At 52.5% G+C, this 13,612-nt stretch overlaps 2 protein-coding genes across 4 annotated transcripts in view; both read left to right on the forward strand.

Annotated features, from left to right (window-relative positions):
- The first annotated feature begins 4,105 nt into the window (after positions 1-4,105).
- On the forward strand, positions 4,106-11,280 carry LOC101778990 (probable lipoxygenase 8, chloroplastic). The gene is made up of 5 exons (XM_004973813.2): positions 4,106-4,789; positions 7,856-8,211; positions 8,783-9,347; positions 9,441-9,526; positions 9,653-11,280. The coding sequence occupies exons 1-5, from the start codon at positions 4,318-4,320 to the stop codon at positions 11,093-11,095; spliced, it is 2,922 nt and encodes a 973-aa protein (XP_004973870.1). The 5' UTR covers positions 4,106-4,317; the 3' UTR covers positions 11,096-11,280.
- A 193-nt stretch (positions 11,281-11,473) lies between these two features.
- Positions 11,474-13,612, forward strand: part of LOC101779395 (G patch domain-containing protein 11) — a 4,764-nt gene continuing 2,625 nt past the window's right edge. For 2 of the 3 annotated variants that reach the window (XR_002678210.1, XM_004973814.4), the window contains exons 1-3: positions 11,474-12,151; positions 12,604-12,669; positions 12,905-13,008. Coding sequence is in view for 2 of the 3 variants with exons in the window: in XM_004973814.4 (XP_004973871.1) it covers positions 11,525-12,151; positions 12,604-12,669; positions 12,905-12,964 (753 nt within the window). In the remaining variant the exon portion in view is untranslated. Of the gene's footprint in view, positions 12,152-12,603; positions 12,670-12,904; positions 13,009-13,348; positions 13,434-13,612 lie in introns of those variants that run through there. The other variant, XM_022827654.1, reaches the window with a different exon arrangement.

The raw sequence follows: 13,612 nt of genomic DNA on the forward strand, positions 1-13,612 counted from the left end.
CCCCCCCCCCACCACCCCACACACACACAAAAAAAAAAAAGAAAGAAAAAAAGAAAAAGACACAGCGCGTCTTGAGTCTGACTGAACAAATGGCACCAACCATAGCACGATCAAGTGCAATGCACGGCACGGCTCACACACGGCGCAACAACAAGTCTTTGTGCAGTCACCGTTAGATGTTACCGCGCACGTGGCCCGTCGTTCTCACGGGTATGATTGAGAAGAGAAGAGGAGGAAAATCAACCCCGCGCAGAAACTTTAACAACCAAGAGCGCGTACGGCCAACAACCACAAAGTTCCCATCTCCTTCTACTGTGTACACTTGAGAAACCACGAGGAAAGTGAAGCGAAGCCCGCGGAGAAGTTCCCTGCTGCTGTGTTGCTGACATGGTGTTACAGACTGAGAAAGGTGCGCGCGCGAGAAAAAAAAAATTGACCGCTGCCTCGGCCGGGTTGTACCGGCCAGGTGGCCGACGGCGACGCCGGCGCGTCCCAACGAAGCCGGCGCAGGACGACTAACCGCCGACGACCGGCCGGCCGTGGTCGACGGCTTTACATAGGTTTTAACTCACCTGCATGTACACGAGTACCAGTCGGGTGGTTTTGCTTTTGCTTCGTCAATCGTCGTCTGACCAGCGGCTAACCTGCGCGCGCACGTGATTACTGTAAAACTGAGCATTGGTTTTATTTCTTAGTACCGGTTGATTTTTGACCTGGTACTAATGTGAGTATTAGTACCGGATCTAACAGCTAGTTCCCTAAGAGCCCCCCGTGATCCCCTTTAGTACCGGTTGGAAGCACACATTAGTACCGGGCGGAGCCTCCACCTGATATTAATGTGTCTGAGGACCTTTAGTACCGGATGGAGGCTCCACCCAGTTCTAATGACTGACCTTAGTACCGGTTAGAGCTCTCAAACAGTACTAAAGGGGTCACCCATAAATCAGGCCCTATCTCCTCCACCTAGCCTCACCCATCTTATCTAGTTCCCAGCCCCCTCCACCTGGCGTCACCCTCTCCCTTTCCTCTCCGCCGTCTCCCTCTCCCCTCCTCTCAGCTCCCTCCGGCGACAACGGCTTGCCCCTCCCTTCCTCCCTCCACTTCTCACTCTCGAGGCCAGCCAGCACCTCCTCTGCCTCCCCTCCCCCCTCCGCTCAGCTCTCACTGGCAGTGAGGAGCAGCGCCAGGGCGAGGTGAGGCAGCGACGCACAAGATGAGGTCCGGCATGCGCGGGCAGGGCAATGGCGGGCGCGGGTTGCAAGCCACGACGGTGGGCGCGGCCGGAGCAGGCCGCAGGCAGCGTCAACAGCGGGCGTGGCCGGGAGCAGGCTGTAGGCGGTGTCGACGGCGGGCGCGGTTGCGAGCCACGACGGACGCGGCTGTAGGCGACGGTGGGCGCGGATCTGGATCCAGGTGTGTCCCTATCCCCCTCTCCCTCCAGTCCTCTCACTCGATTAGACCGTCGGCGAGGGCCAAGTGCCCGGTGGGGCGTGCCTCCGGCGAGAGGCCAAGCACCCAGCAGGGGTACGGGGTCCAAGGGCGGCGACGGGGGCAATGGCGGCGGTAGCAGGCAAGGGTGGCGACGGGGGCAATTGCAACGGCCGGTGGGGTGCAGCTCGTCCCACAGCGGCATGACGCGGCTCGAGCGGTCGGGCCAGTGGGGTACTGCTCGGGCAAGGGCTGGTGGAATTTTTTTTTATTTTTTAATATCTTTAGTACTGATTATTTGATCCGGTACACCTTTACTACGACGGTCGCACCAGCAGTGGTTGTACCGGCCGACGGCGCTGACCCGTAGGTGCATGCAGTGCGTGGATATGCACGCACGTACGCAGCATGCACACGCCGTGTGTTCACGACGCAGGTTGGGATTCCCAACTTGTTATATCAGTATCCTAGTATAGATGCACGCGTATCGACCTGTAACATCTCAGCAGCAACATGCCAAAACACAGCCAGCCACGGAACCTTCTCCTCTTCTAGTTCTGGCCATACAGGATACAGCTGCTAGTAGTATATCTCCAGCAAACGAAGGCCAACCGCACGCACGTATGAGCGTCGCGCTGTATGTACGTATGTATGTAGCTAGGTAGGTATGTACGTAACGTACGTATAACGTATACCGATCGAGTCAACCCGTAGATGATACATGTACTACTACTCCCCAGTTCCAGAAGAAAGAAAGAAAGAAAGATCAACCCGTAGCGAGATGAATGCGCGCGACGCGGGGACCGTGCATATGAAACGTGAACTCGCACCAACGGAGCGTAGGATGTGTGCGCGTGGGGCGCAAGATTAGGTTAGGAGGAGGAGAACTAGTCACCCGCGCACCCTACACAACGACGACCGGTCGATCGTCGGTGGTTTACTTTTACCTCGTCGCCGTCGTCGGATACCGACCAAGACAACGTCGTACCGGCCTCGGGCTGGACCCGTAGGTGCGCGCGTGTCGTGTGTGGATGTATATGGCACGCACACGCGACACGCCGCGTGCAGTGTGTTCACGTCGCCATGCAAGTTGGGGGATATACAGTAGTAGCCATAGCCAATAGATGCGCGCGTTTATATCTAATAGCACGTAGAAGTTGGTATATCTCGCTGTCTCATCAGCGACAGGCAGCCACGGCGGAGCCTCCCATTCTCCGGTCCCCGGCCCAGTGCGTGTGTGCCCCGGCAACGGACAAATTAACCCAAGGCCAACCGGTATACCGCGTCCCGTCGCACGTACGACTTGACTAGCGCGCCACGCGGCAGGGTAGCACGTACTACTAGTCGTCAGTACGTGAAAGAGAGATCGTTCGACGATCGATCTCAACTCGTGGATGCGCGCGGTCGCGGCGACGACGCCAATTAATTGGCACGAAGAACCTAATAGCTTTTCCCAATTAATCAGGGAGGAGTCGAGGCATCTTTTCGTTGAGTGAGTGGTAATTGGTGAACCAGCATCCCCGGTCATTACCGATTGGTTTTCCATAGTCTCGTTCATCAAAAGTTTCATGACCATTAAATAACATGACACATCAGCAAGTTTATTGACGTGGCAAGATCACTATGAGGAGAGAGGAGAGGAAGTTTCATCATATACGTGAGAGGAGTTTCATCACCATAAAATCCAGCAGGCGCAGTTACCTAGTTCCCAGCCTTGGTGACTGTGCTGTGAAACTGTGCACTGAGACTTGCCTAAGGCTATTACCAATGCAACTTAATTTCTATTAGGATGAAACTATTTAATTTCTATCAGCATGAAACTATATGTACACACTGCTTTCAAGATTATGAAACCTATTAAAACTTACATTGGGAGCTAGAGAGTTTCATTTCATCCGACTGCATCTAATCCTATTTCATCCGACTACGCCTAATCCTGTGCCTGACAATTAAATGCTATGATGAATCTATGAAACTGTGAAAGGAAATTTGCATCATTATATTGTTTCATTCACGAACTCAATATATGCTTAGATGCTATGGTACTCTTGGAAACCGCACAATGAAACACTGCACTGGAAATAACCTAAGCGTAACTCCTCTTCAATTTCAAAATACGGCACAAGATTAAAACCTAAACGTTCACGTACACGTGCAGACACCAATCGATCCATCTCAACGAATGTACGCATACTATACATCCCATTTAACATCTACAAGTGATGATTAGACCCGCGTATCTTGAGACTGTTGAAGTCATTGTGGACGCCCGTTTGTTGACATGCACATCGTCTATCGCTTAAAAAATGATGAACCGAAATCGCGAGCATTTGTGCTGAATCGGATATACGCAGGATCCGTAGTAACCTTCGTTACTAATATTTTTTTTTACTTTGCATATACCAAAACGTCTATTAACAAAACCAAGGCACGCAATGCATCTTTGAGAGACTAAGCTTCGATAGTTCTAAAGATATTAAAATGTCGTGAATAAAAGAGAGAGCGGATCAGAGAGCACAAACATTCAGCAAACCAAAGCCCATCCCTTGCAACAGCACGTGTTTGCACGTTCTAAACGTTGCACCGACTGAGTGGTGATCGATCCTCAAATAAAGTCAGAACAAAACCTTTTGTTTACAATGCTAACACAATAAATGTTTTTCGTGCCACGAACTTTCCCTACAAGCTCAAGCCAACGCTCGGCAGCTTTTCAAACGAACCCAACGACCATCTCGACGCCCGGGAGAGACTGCTATATACCCACGTCCTCCCCGGCCAGATCACATAGCATCCGCCCCCACGCCATTAAAGGCATCAAGAACAAGCTCACACGCAAGCCCAAAAGCTCGGTTGAATTGGATCCGCGGCGCACCCCCGGGCTGATTATATATGCACACGCCTGCAGGCATGGCTCTGCTCATCAAGCCATCAGGCAGCAGCAGCAGCAGCAGCCATACTTGTTGCGGTTGCAGCACAGCAGCACGAACAAGCCCTCTCTTCCTCCTCTCCGCCGCCTCTTCCTCCTCCTCGTTGAGCCGCCCTTCGTCGTCGGTCAAGCTCGGCCGGCCGCGGCGCGGAGGGAAGAAGAAGGTAGTCATAGGGTGCGTGGCGTCGTCGTCGGCGTCGGCGCGGTCGGAGGCGCCGAGCAGGAGAGGAGGAAGCGGTAGCCGCGGTGCTGAAGCGGCGCCTGCTGATTCGGCCATGGCGGCGGCGGCGGCGCGCGTGACGGCGGTGGCGACGATCAAGGTCACCGTGGGCGGGTTCCTCAACAGCCTGAGGCCGTCCAGGGCCTTGGACAACGTCAAGGACCTCATCGGCAAGTCGCTCTACCTCGAGCTCGTCAGCTCCCAGCTTGACGCAAGTGAGCACTTCTCTCTCTCTAGCTCGTCATCCATGGACATATTTAATTCTTTTTGTGCATGCCATCTCTATGATTTTGGAAATGAAAACATGCATGATTGCGCTCATCATGGAGGGATGGAGAGAGGTGTAGGCTTTTGGTCGATGCAAGTACGTGTATCATCTTGCACACAAGTAAATCGACCGGCAAGATTTGAGTTCATTTCTCAAAGCTGCTTCAACCACATATGAGTATAGAAAGAGTCTCATGTGTAGTTGAGGAGAAGAATGGCTCCTGACCATCACTAGTGTAGTATCTCATCAGGTCCAAGAGTTGACATATAAGGCAAAATATTGAAGTTTTGGTCACAAAAGGAAACTGCTTCACCGGAGAAGGTCAGACCGTCAGAGGACCACTACATGTAGGGCCTGTTTGGCACTTGATCCAAGTTGGATGCGCAGTTTATAGGCTAATTAAATGGCTAAACATTTATATGTTTAGTACAAATTATAAATAAAATTAGTAATGCTCTTGCCATACCTCTAGCACCGAAACCAAGATTTCTTAGAGCTACAAGTATCTAGCTTGATAAAAATGGAGCCAACTGGATCTCACTCTCACCCAAATAGAGCCAACTGGAACTGTTCCAGAGTTTGACCATATATATGTGCTTGGAAAAACATGGGACTGCAATTGGGGGGAAAAAAGGAGAAAATCCGCAGATCCCATTACCTGGAAAATGGAGGTCAAGAGGCTAGAGAGACCGATCAAAATCTTGCACCCCCGGCCCTGCTTCTTCAGATGCACATCGACCGTGCGATGGAGCCATGCAAGGAGGAGACACGAGCCGATAAGGCAGCATGAAGCCGTGCAGGCAGCGAACAGCGACATGCAAAGGGCTCTGCATCACACGCACACGGCACACACACATGGTCAAAACAGGAAAACGGATGGGTTGGGCCGCAGCTACCAGTATAATACGTGGCGTCGCTTTCGATACAGTACGAAGGTTGAATAGGGCGTCGCCCAGAACTTTTGGTGCCTACTTCACACACACTTCGCCCAGGAAATTAGAGGAGGTGCAAGCATAATATGAATTCTTGAGAGGTACTTATATGAGATCAAAATGTAACAAATGGTTACACCTACTGCACCTTGGTCGTACGTTGCCCTAACGCTCGCCTTTCATGATTTTCCAAAATCAGTACCATTCTTTAAAAAGAAATCCATTCCAAAAACCTCGGTAGGACGAGCTATCAAGAAACTTGCTACTCCCAGAGGTTGAACTTAGCTCATGCTACATAGAAACCGAGCCGTCTTTTCAGCCTCTCTTTCCTCTTCATTTGGCTGCCAGTAAAAAAGCAAGATAGGTGATGGATTCTTTCCAAAGAAAACCAAGATGTAATGTAACCACTAACTTCCCCCTAAGCACAATCACCATCTCATCACCTAATGACCACATACGTGCACGGTTACTGGTTAGAAACATGAAGCAAGAACACGGCGACTATGCGAGGCCTAAACTTTCCCTACACGAGAAGGAGCATGTACTCGTCTCGCTCGTCACATTTTTGGACCCATCGCATCGGTACGGTGAAGATCAGAATCTGCCGCGACCAATCGCGTCCGACAGCAAGAGATGGGACACGCACTCGTACGTGGTTGGGCTAGGGCTAGTGGCGGGTCACCGTACCGCATCGATCAAGAACGCAGACAAAGCCGTTGGCATCTCCAGCCAGCGCTAAACGTTTGGGCTGCCACCATTACGAGGTCGATCGAGATCGATGCGTCTGCTACTGCTAGCTGGTTCGTTCATCGTCGTCGCTGTCGTCGCTTGGGAGCCTTGAAGGGGGTGGTCACCGCGTCACGCATCCTACTGTGTACGTTTTGGTGACTGGAGACGAAGTTGTCCACGTCATTTTCTTATGAGAAGCATGCGAGAAATGTAGATTTGTATCTATATGCATGGCTCTATGGAGATTACGGTTGGATGTTAGGCCACTGTTCCAAGAAAATAACGATGACATTGTCACCTGCTACATGGGGATATATACAGCCCAAATCGCTCCCTTTCTTAGGATGGACAGACAAGGTAGCAGCACTATGTTGGAGGCATTCCATATAGCAGGGATATCATCCTAGACTATTGGATATACCTCTCCGTTTCAAATTATAGGTTATTTGAGCTTTTTTAGATACATAGCTTTTCTAGAAATTCGATGATGAGTCGTGTATGATACATACTCCATACTAGTATAGAAAGAGAAGAGCGGCTCAAAACACTAGTTTGATTACTTCACGTGAATTTTTCCACTAGATACACTAAGAGAGGAAAATGTTAGGTAGTACAAGAGTTAATGTGATTTTTCAAGAGGTTAGACAGAAGGTCGGTAAAGGTTCGTGGTGGTAGCTAGCTGCTCGTTTTTCTAGAAGCATAGTACATAAGATGTTCACGCACACCCACAACACCACGTGCACGATACACATGCTTTGCGTTGCGCCTATGAGACGATGTCCCGATTGAGTCGCATCTATCGGTGAGATATACGGAACGTCAAGACTTAGATGTAATCCTTAGTTGATAGGATGCGACAACACCTCTGATAACCCGAGCAATTACTTGGCTATTTCATTCGTTTCATAGATAAAACAAAAAATTACGGTAATTAAATAGATCCTGTTCATTCGAAATTCATATATCCTTTGCTAGTGGAAGGCTGGAAAATTGTAGATGGTTAGCAGGTTTAGCTAAATGTCAAAGAAAAAGCTATGGCTTTCCCACATGTTGATCACTCACGAGTATAGTACTCGTACGTACGTGGCTACGTGCTAAGCATGTACTCCTGCGAATCTTGATGCCTGCCAAACATTTGCACGTACCGGGAAAATGGTGTTACATACAATAAAAAATCACAGTGAGTGCATCTAATAAAAAAAGTACAAATGAGCATGCTTTCTTCAACTCCCTAGCTCGACCATCTCCTCATGTCAACATCTCCTCATGTCAAACGATACACTGATCATTTCCTTGCAAAATAATAATAATAAAAAATAACACACTGCTATGTCATCAACAATGAATTGAAGAGACGGGGCAGGAGAAACCCACCCTCCGGAGCTACGCGCACAAGGTGGCGGACAACGACGACGAGGTGGTGACCTACGAGGCGGACTTCGACGTGCCGGCGGGCTTCGGCGCCGTCGGCGCCGTGCTGGTCACCAACGAGCACCAGTCGGAGATGTTCCTCGAGGACATCAAGCTGATCTCCGGCGGCTCAGCCGCCGCCGGCTCCTCCTCCTCCTCCTCCTCCGACGACGACGGCGCCGCCGCCGCTGACGCACCGCTCCTCGCCATCCGGTGCAACTCGTGGTTGCAGCCCAAGTCCAGCGGCGACGGCGACGGCGACGCGCAGCCGGGGAAGCGCGTCTTCTTCGCCAACAAGGTACAGTGATCGGTAACGTGAACGATTTGTGTGTGTGTGGAATTCATTACCAGTTTAACTGTACTTTACTGTTACTCCAAGGACCAAATCTCATGAGGTTGACAATTGGGTTTAGGCTGTTCATTGTCTTCATTCATCCATGTCAAACCATGGGCCGTCTGCATCACAAGCCAAGCTTCTGTAACATGGATGGCCTTTTCTAGCTCTAATCTTAGGGTGGACGTTAAGCTACGTGGTACTACTATCCATTGAAGTAATTGGGGATTAAATTCGCATAGTGGCAGTCGGTCTCGGCAGAATTTATTAGGGCCGTGACTTGCAGCTCATCCTCGCAACGGCTATGATAATTTTATTTCTTTAATAGAAAAATACTGTAGCTCAAGGGGATGTGCTCATTGGCAGTTCACGATTCTCACCATCGACAGCCCATGGGCCATAGGGGTAGAAAGTTAACTGGGCTAAAAAACACGAACCATGGCCCAATGACACTGATGATTTTGAACTAGGACAGTAGCACACCACTGAAAATTTCTTGGTCAATGGCCATGACGAACGTATGGGGTGTGTGCAGCCTTACCTGCCGAGCCAGACGCCGCCGGGGCTCCGGAGCTACCGGAACAAGGACCTGGAGCAGAAGCGCGGCGACGGCCGCGGGCAGAGGAAATCCACCGACCGCATCTACGACTACGACACCTACAACGACCTCGGCGACCCCGAGAACGACGCCGGCAAGGCCCGCCCGGTCCTCGGCGGCAGCAAGCAGTTCCCCTACCCACGCCGCTGCCGCACCGGCCGCCCCATGTCCACCAAAGACCCGAAGACGGAGACGAGGAAAGGCGACAACTACGTGCCGAGGGACGAGGCGTTCTCGGAGGTGAAGCAGCTGCAGTTCTCGGTGACCACGCTGCGGTCGGTGCTCCGCGCCGCCGTGCCGGCCGTGCAGTCCACGCTCATCGACCCCAACCGGGGCTTCCCCACCTTCTTCGTCATCGACAAGCTCTTCGAGGACGGGGTCAAGCTCCCCGAGGCCGAGGACCTCGGCTTCCTCCGCGGCGTCCTGCCCCGCCTGCTGCAGAGGCTCCGCGACAGCCCCGGCGACCAGGTGCTCCTCTTCGACACGCCCGCCAACGTCAAGAGTACGTTTCGCTCAAAATCTCAACTACAGAATCAGTACATGAGCAGCACGAATTTCCTGTTCTGAATTCGGTCACCAACTGCTTGCATTGCAGAGGACAAGTTCGCATGGTTGAGGGACGAGGAGTTCGCGAGGGAGACGCTTGCCGGGATCAACCCGTACGCGATAGAGCTCGTCAGGGTAAGTCTCCAGGCAACTTTCATTTTTTTTTCAATCTTGTGCAGGCAGACAATGAGACAAGTACAGTGGTTGAAATGTTCAGGCAAGATTCTGATCCATATGTCTGCAAAAAATAAAACCTTGCAGGAGTTCCCTCTGAAGAGCAAGCTCGACCCGGCGGTGTACGGACCGGCGGAGTCGGCGATCACCGCCGACATGCTGGAGGTGCAGATGAGGCGGGTGATGACGGTCGCCGAGGCGGTGAAGCAGAAGCGCCTTTTCATGCTCGACTACCACGACCTGTTCCTCCCCTACGTGCACAAGATCCGGGCGCAGGAGCACACCACCATGTACGGCTCCCGCACCGTCTTCTTCCTCACCGACGACGGCACGCTGCGGCTGCTGGCCATCGAGCTCACCCGGCCGGCGTCGCCGTCGCAGCCGCAGTGGCGGCGGGTGTTCACCCCGTCCACGGACACCACCGAGTCCTGGCTGTGGCGGATGGCCAAGTCCCACGTCCGCGCCCACGACTCCGGCCACCACGAGCTCGTCAGCCACTGGCTGCGCACGCACTGCGCCGTCGAGCCTTACATCATCGCGGCGAACCGGCAGCTCAGCGAGATGCACCCCATCTACCAGCTGCTCCACCCGCACTTCCGCTACACCATGCGGATCAACGCGCTCGCGCGGTCGGCGCTCATCAACGCCGGCGGCATCATCGAGCTCTCGTTCTCACCGCAGAAGTACTCCATGGAGCTCAGCTCCGTCGCGTACGACAAGTTCTGGCGCTTCGACACCGAGGCGCTCCCCGCCGACCTCATCCGCAGGGGGATGGCCGAGGAGGATCCCACGGCGGAGCACGGCCTGAAGCTCACCATCAAGGATTACCCGTTCGCCAACGACGGCCTGCTGATCTGGGACGCCATCAAGGGCTGGGTGCAGGCGTACGTCTCGCGGTTCTACCCCGACGCCAGCAGCGTCGCCGGCGACGCGGAGCTGCAGGCGTTCTGGACGGACGTGCGCACCGTGGGCCACGGCGACAAGAAGGACGCGCCGGGGTGGCCGGCGCTGGACTCGCCGGACAGCCTGGCGCACGCGCTGACGACCATCATTTGGGTCGCGTCGGCGCACCACGCCGCCGTGAACTTCGGGCAGTACGACTTCGGCGGGTACTTCCCCAACCGGCCGTCCATCGCGCGCACCAGCATGCCGGTGGAGGAGCCCGTCGACGCCGGCAAGCTCGCGGCGTTCCTGGACAACCCGGACCAGGCGCTCCGGGAGTGCTTCCCGTCGCAGGTGCAGGCGACGCTGGTGATGGCCGTGCTTAACCTGCTGTCCTCGCACTCCCCCGATGAGGAGTACCTCGGCGGGCTGGAGACGGCGCCATGGAACGATGACAGCGAGGTGCAGGCGGCGTACGGGAAGTTCCACGCGCGGCTGAAGGAGATTGAGGGGATCATCGACGGGAGGAACACGGACCGGAAGCTCAAGAACAGGTGCGGCGCCGGCATCGTGCCGTACCAGCTCATGAAGCCCTTCTCTCAGGAAGGCGTGACGGGCAAGGGCATCCCCAACAGCACGTCCATCTGAGTTCTTATTGGAGCTTCTGCGGAAATTGATTAAACACTGGGGTGAAACTTACTTCGATGTTGTATATGAATGATTTGTTTTTCTTACATTTTTATGTTGAAATATTCATTTTCTCCTTTGATTCACTTATGTTTATATGGAAAATAAGTTCTTGTATTTGCAATAAAGAAAATCACATTTATCTCCTTCGATGTTGTATATTAATGGGTTGAAAAACTAGCCCATGGACCGGCAGAGCCCACGGGCTAATCGCAACAATAAACAAACCAAACTAATCGCAACAAAGCCCAATTCGGAGTCGAACCTGCCCATGAGCCCATGGGCAAAGCCCACTAGCCAGCACCTCGTCGCCGACCAAACCGCGCGTTTCCTTGGCCCGTCTGGCCGTCTCCCTCCGCTCCGAACTCCACCACTGCCGCGGCGCGCGCGATGGAGCCAGACGCCGACGAGGACTACATGGGCGACCTCTCCCACTTCCTCCAGCCGAGTCCGTCCTCCTCCGCATCGAGGAACCTCGGGCGCCGGAAGCAGCCACCCGCGCCGGCGCAGGCGCAGACGCGAGCGAAGCGCGGGAAGGGGGTGCCGTGGCGGGAGCGGCGGCGGCAGGAGCGCGAGAGGAAGCAGCGGGAGGAGGACGCCCGCACGATGGCCGGGATCGCGGAGGCCATCCCGGAGAGCAACGTGGGGTTCAGGATGCTGAAGCAGATGGGGTACGACCCGGGGTCGCGCGGCGCCGCCGAGCCGGTCGGCATCGAGATCCGCCGCTCGAGAGCCGGCCTAGGGGCGGAGCCTGCGGTGGCACCGGCGCCGGCCCCGGCCCCGGTGGAGAAGACGCGGGCGGCGGTGGAGACGGAGCGGAGGCGGCAGGAGGAGATGATGGGGGAGCTGAGGGCGAGGAAGAGCACGCAATGGAGGGGGCGGAGGTTGGTGTGGGACTTCCGCAAGGCCGAGGCGGCGCTCGCGCAGCTGGAGAACCGGGAGGTGGAGCCGCCGGCGCCAGAGGGGGAGGAGAAGGATAAAGAGGCAGAGGAGGAAGAGGAGGTGATCACAGAAGAGGTAGTCCCGTATGCTTCCCAAATTCACACTCTTGTTCGTTCTGTTGGTCACAGAAAAAATTAGGATCACAGGCCCAATGTGTTGTGCTATGCATTAGAAAACTGCAAGTCCTTTAAACTTTATGGTGGGATTGCCGGGAATGTAGTGGAGTTCACTCACAACTGATTATATCAGGTATATGAATGCTCAGCCATTTTTTCACCAATTGGTCGTGACCTTTATGATTTTCATATGCATAACATATTAGGAAGTTTGGAACCTTGCGATTTTTGTTTCTCAAAAGGACTAAACGTAAAGCTTATAGTCTCCTGATAATGGTATGCCTGTTTATTCATATTGTTTTCTCGAACGGTTTATTCATATTGTGCCATACAGAGGCGATGATGAGTTGCACGGATATGAATTGTGAATTCTGAAGTGACGAAATTAACGTTCCATGTTTTGTCTTGCAGGATTTGCAAAACATATTGTCTAAGTTGCGCGATCAATACCAGTATTGCCTATATTGTGGGTGCAAGGTGAGCTTTATTCTTGAGAAGAATAGATTGTTTGTATCTGGACAACACCAACACTTTTTCCCCATCTTTTAGTAACATTATAAATTTATAATTAGTGTTAGCACGCATTCCTCCACCCCCTGGAGGCATGATCCAAAATTTTAACAACAGGTTTTGCTATGTTTGCGATTAGCAGTTCTGTTTTTTGATACAGCATCTTCCATGCCTTTTGAACGAAGTTGTTTCCCCTTTTCAGTATGAATCAGCAGAAGCACTGGCAAAGGAATGCCCCGGCCCAAATGAGGAAGACCATTGATTTGTTGTGTGAAGGGTGCCATAGAATTGTCCTTGATACAACAGGTGACGATTCTATATTCACTGCAATGATGTTCGGTCATGGTTGGAGTACTGCATTGGATTCCTAATATGCTGGAGTGCACTTGTCCTTATCAAACAGACACTATAAGCACAAGAGATATCTTGTTTTTGTTGGCCATGTGGGCTATTTTTATACTTCTCATTTATAGTTTGTAGCCATTTTATATAAGAGTGATTAGCCCTTAAGTTGACAGTAGGACAGAATTGACTACCCTGCAAGTGCTGGAAGCTGCATCCTCTGTGCTTGTAGGATGTAAATCACTATTGACTATTACATGCACAATTTCTCAACATGAATACTGAGGTTTATACCCTTCACCAGTTTGCAGTTGGAAAGGTGGGTTTCCATATGGTATGCAGATATTCACTACCACTTGCTATGCGACACCTACAAGAGAATAGTGGGCGCGAAGCCCCCTCGCCCCTTCCCCAAGAATAAATGTATGACTTTGATATGGTGTTCAAAACAGTATTAAATCAGAAACCTCATGGCTGCTTGACCATAAAAAAAGGAAATAAAGTAATGGATCGCACACCCTCATTTGTGGTGATTACTCAGTTTGAAAGAAGATGTATTCTTAAAACA

Source organism: Setaria italica, chromosome VI, assembly GCF_000263155.2.
Source record: "Setaria italica strain Yugu1 chromosome VI, Setaria_italica_v2.0, whole genome shotgun sequence".
NCBI classification, from domain to species: Eukaryota; Viridiplantae; Streptophyta; class Magnoliopsida; order Poales; family Poaceae; genus Setaria; species Setaria italica.

Bases quoted from the DNA above. Each gene is read 5' to 3' on its own strand.
- LOC101778990 (XM_004973813.2), top strand. From the start codon at position 4,318: ATGCACACGCCTGCAGGCATGGCTCTGCTCATCAAGCCATCAGGCAGC. The intron at 8,212-8,782 runs GTACAGTGATCG...GGGTGTGTGCAG, and splicing joins GCGTCTTCTTCGCCAACAAG to CCTTACCTGCCGAGCCAGAC. The intron at 9,527-9,652 runs GTAAGTCTCCAG...AAAACCTTGCAG, and splicing joins ACGCGATAGAGCTCGTCAGG to GAGTTCCCTCTGAAGAGCAA.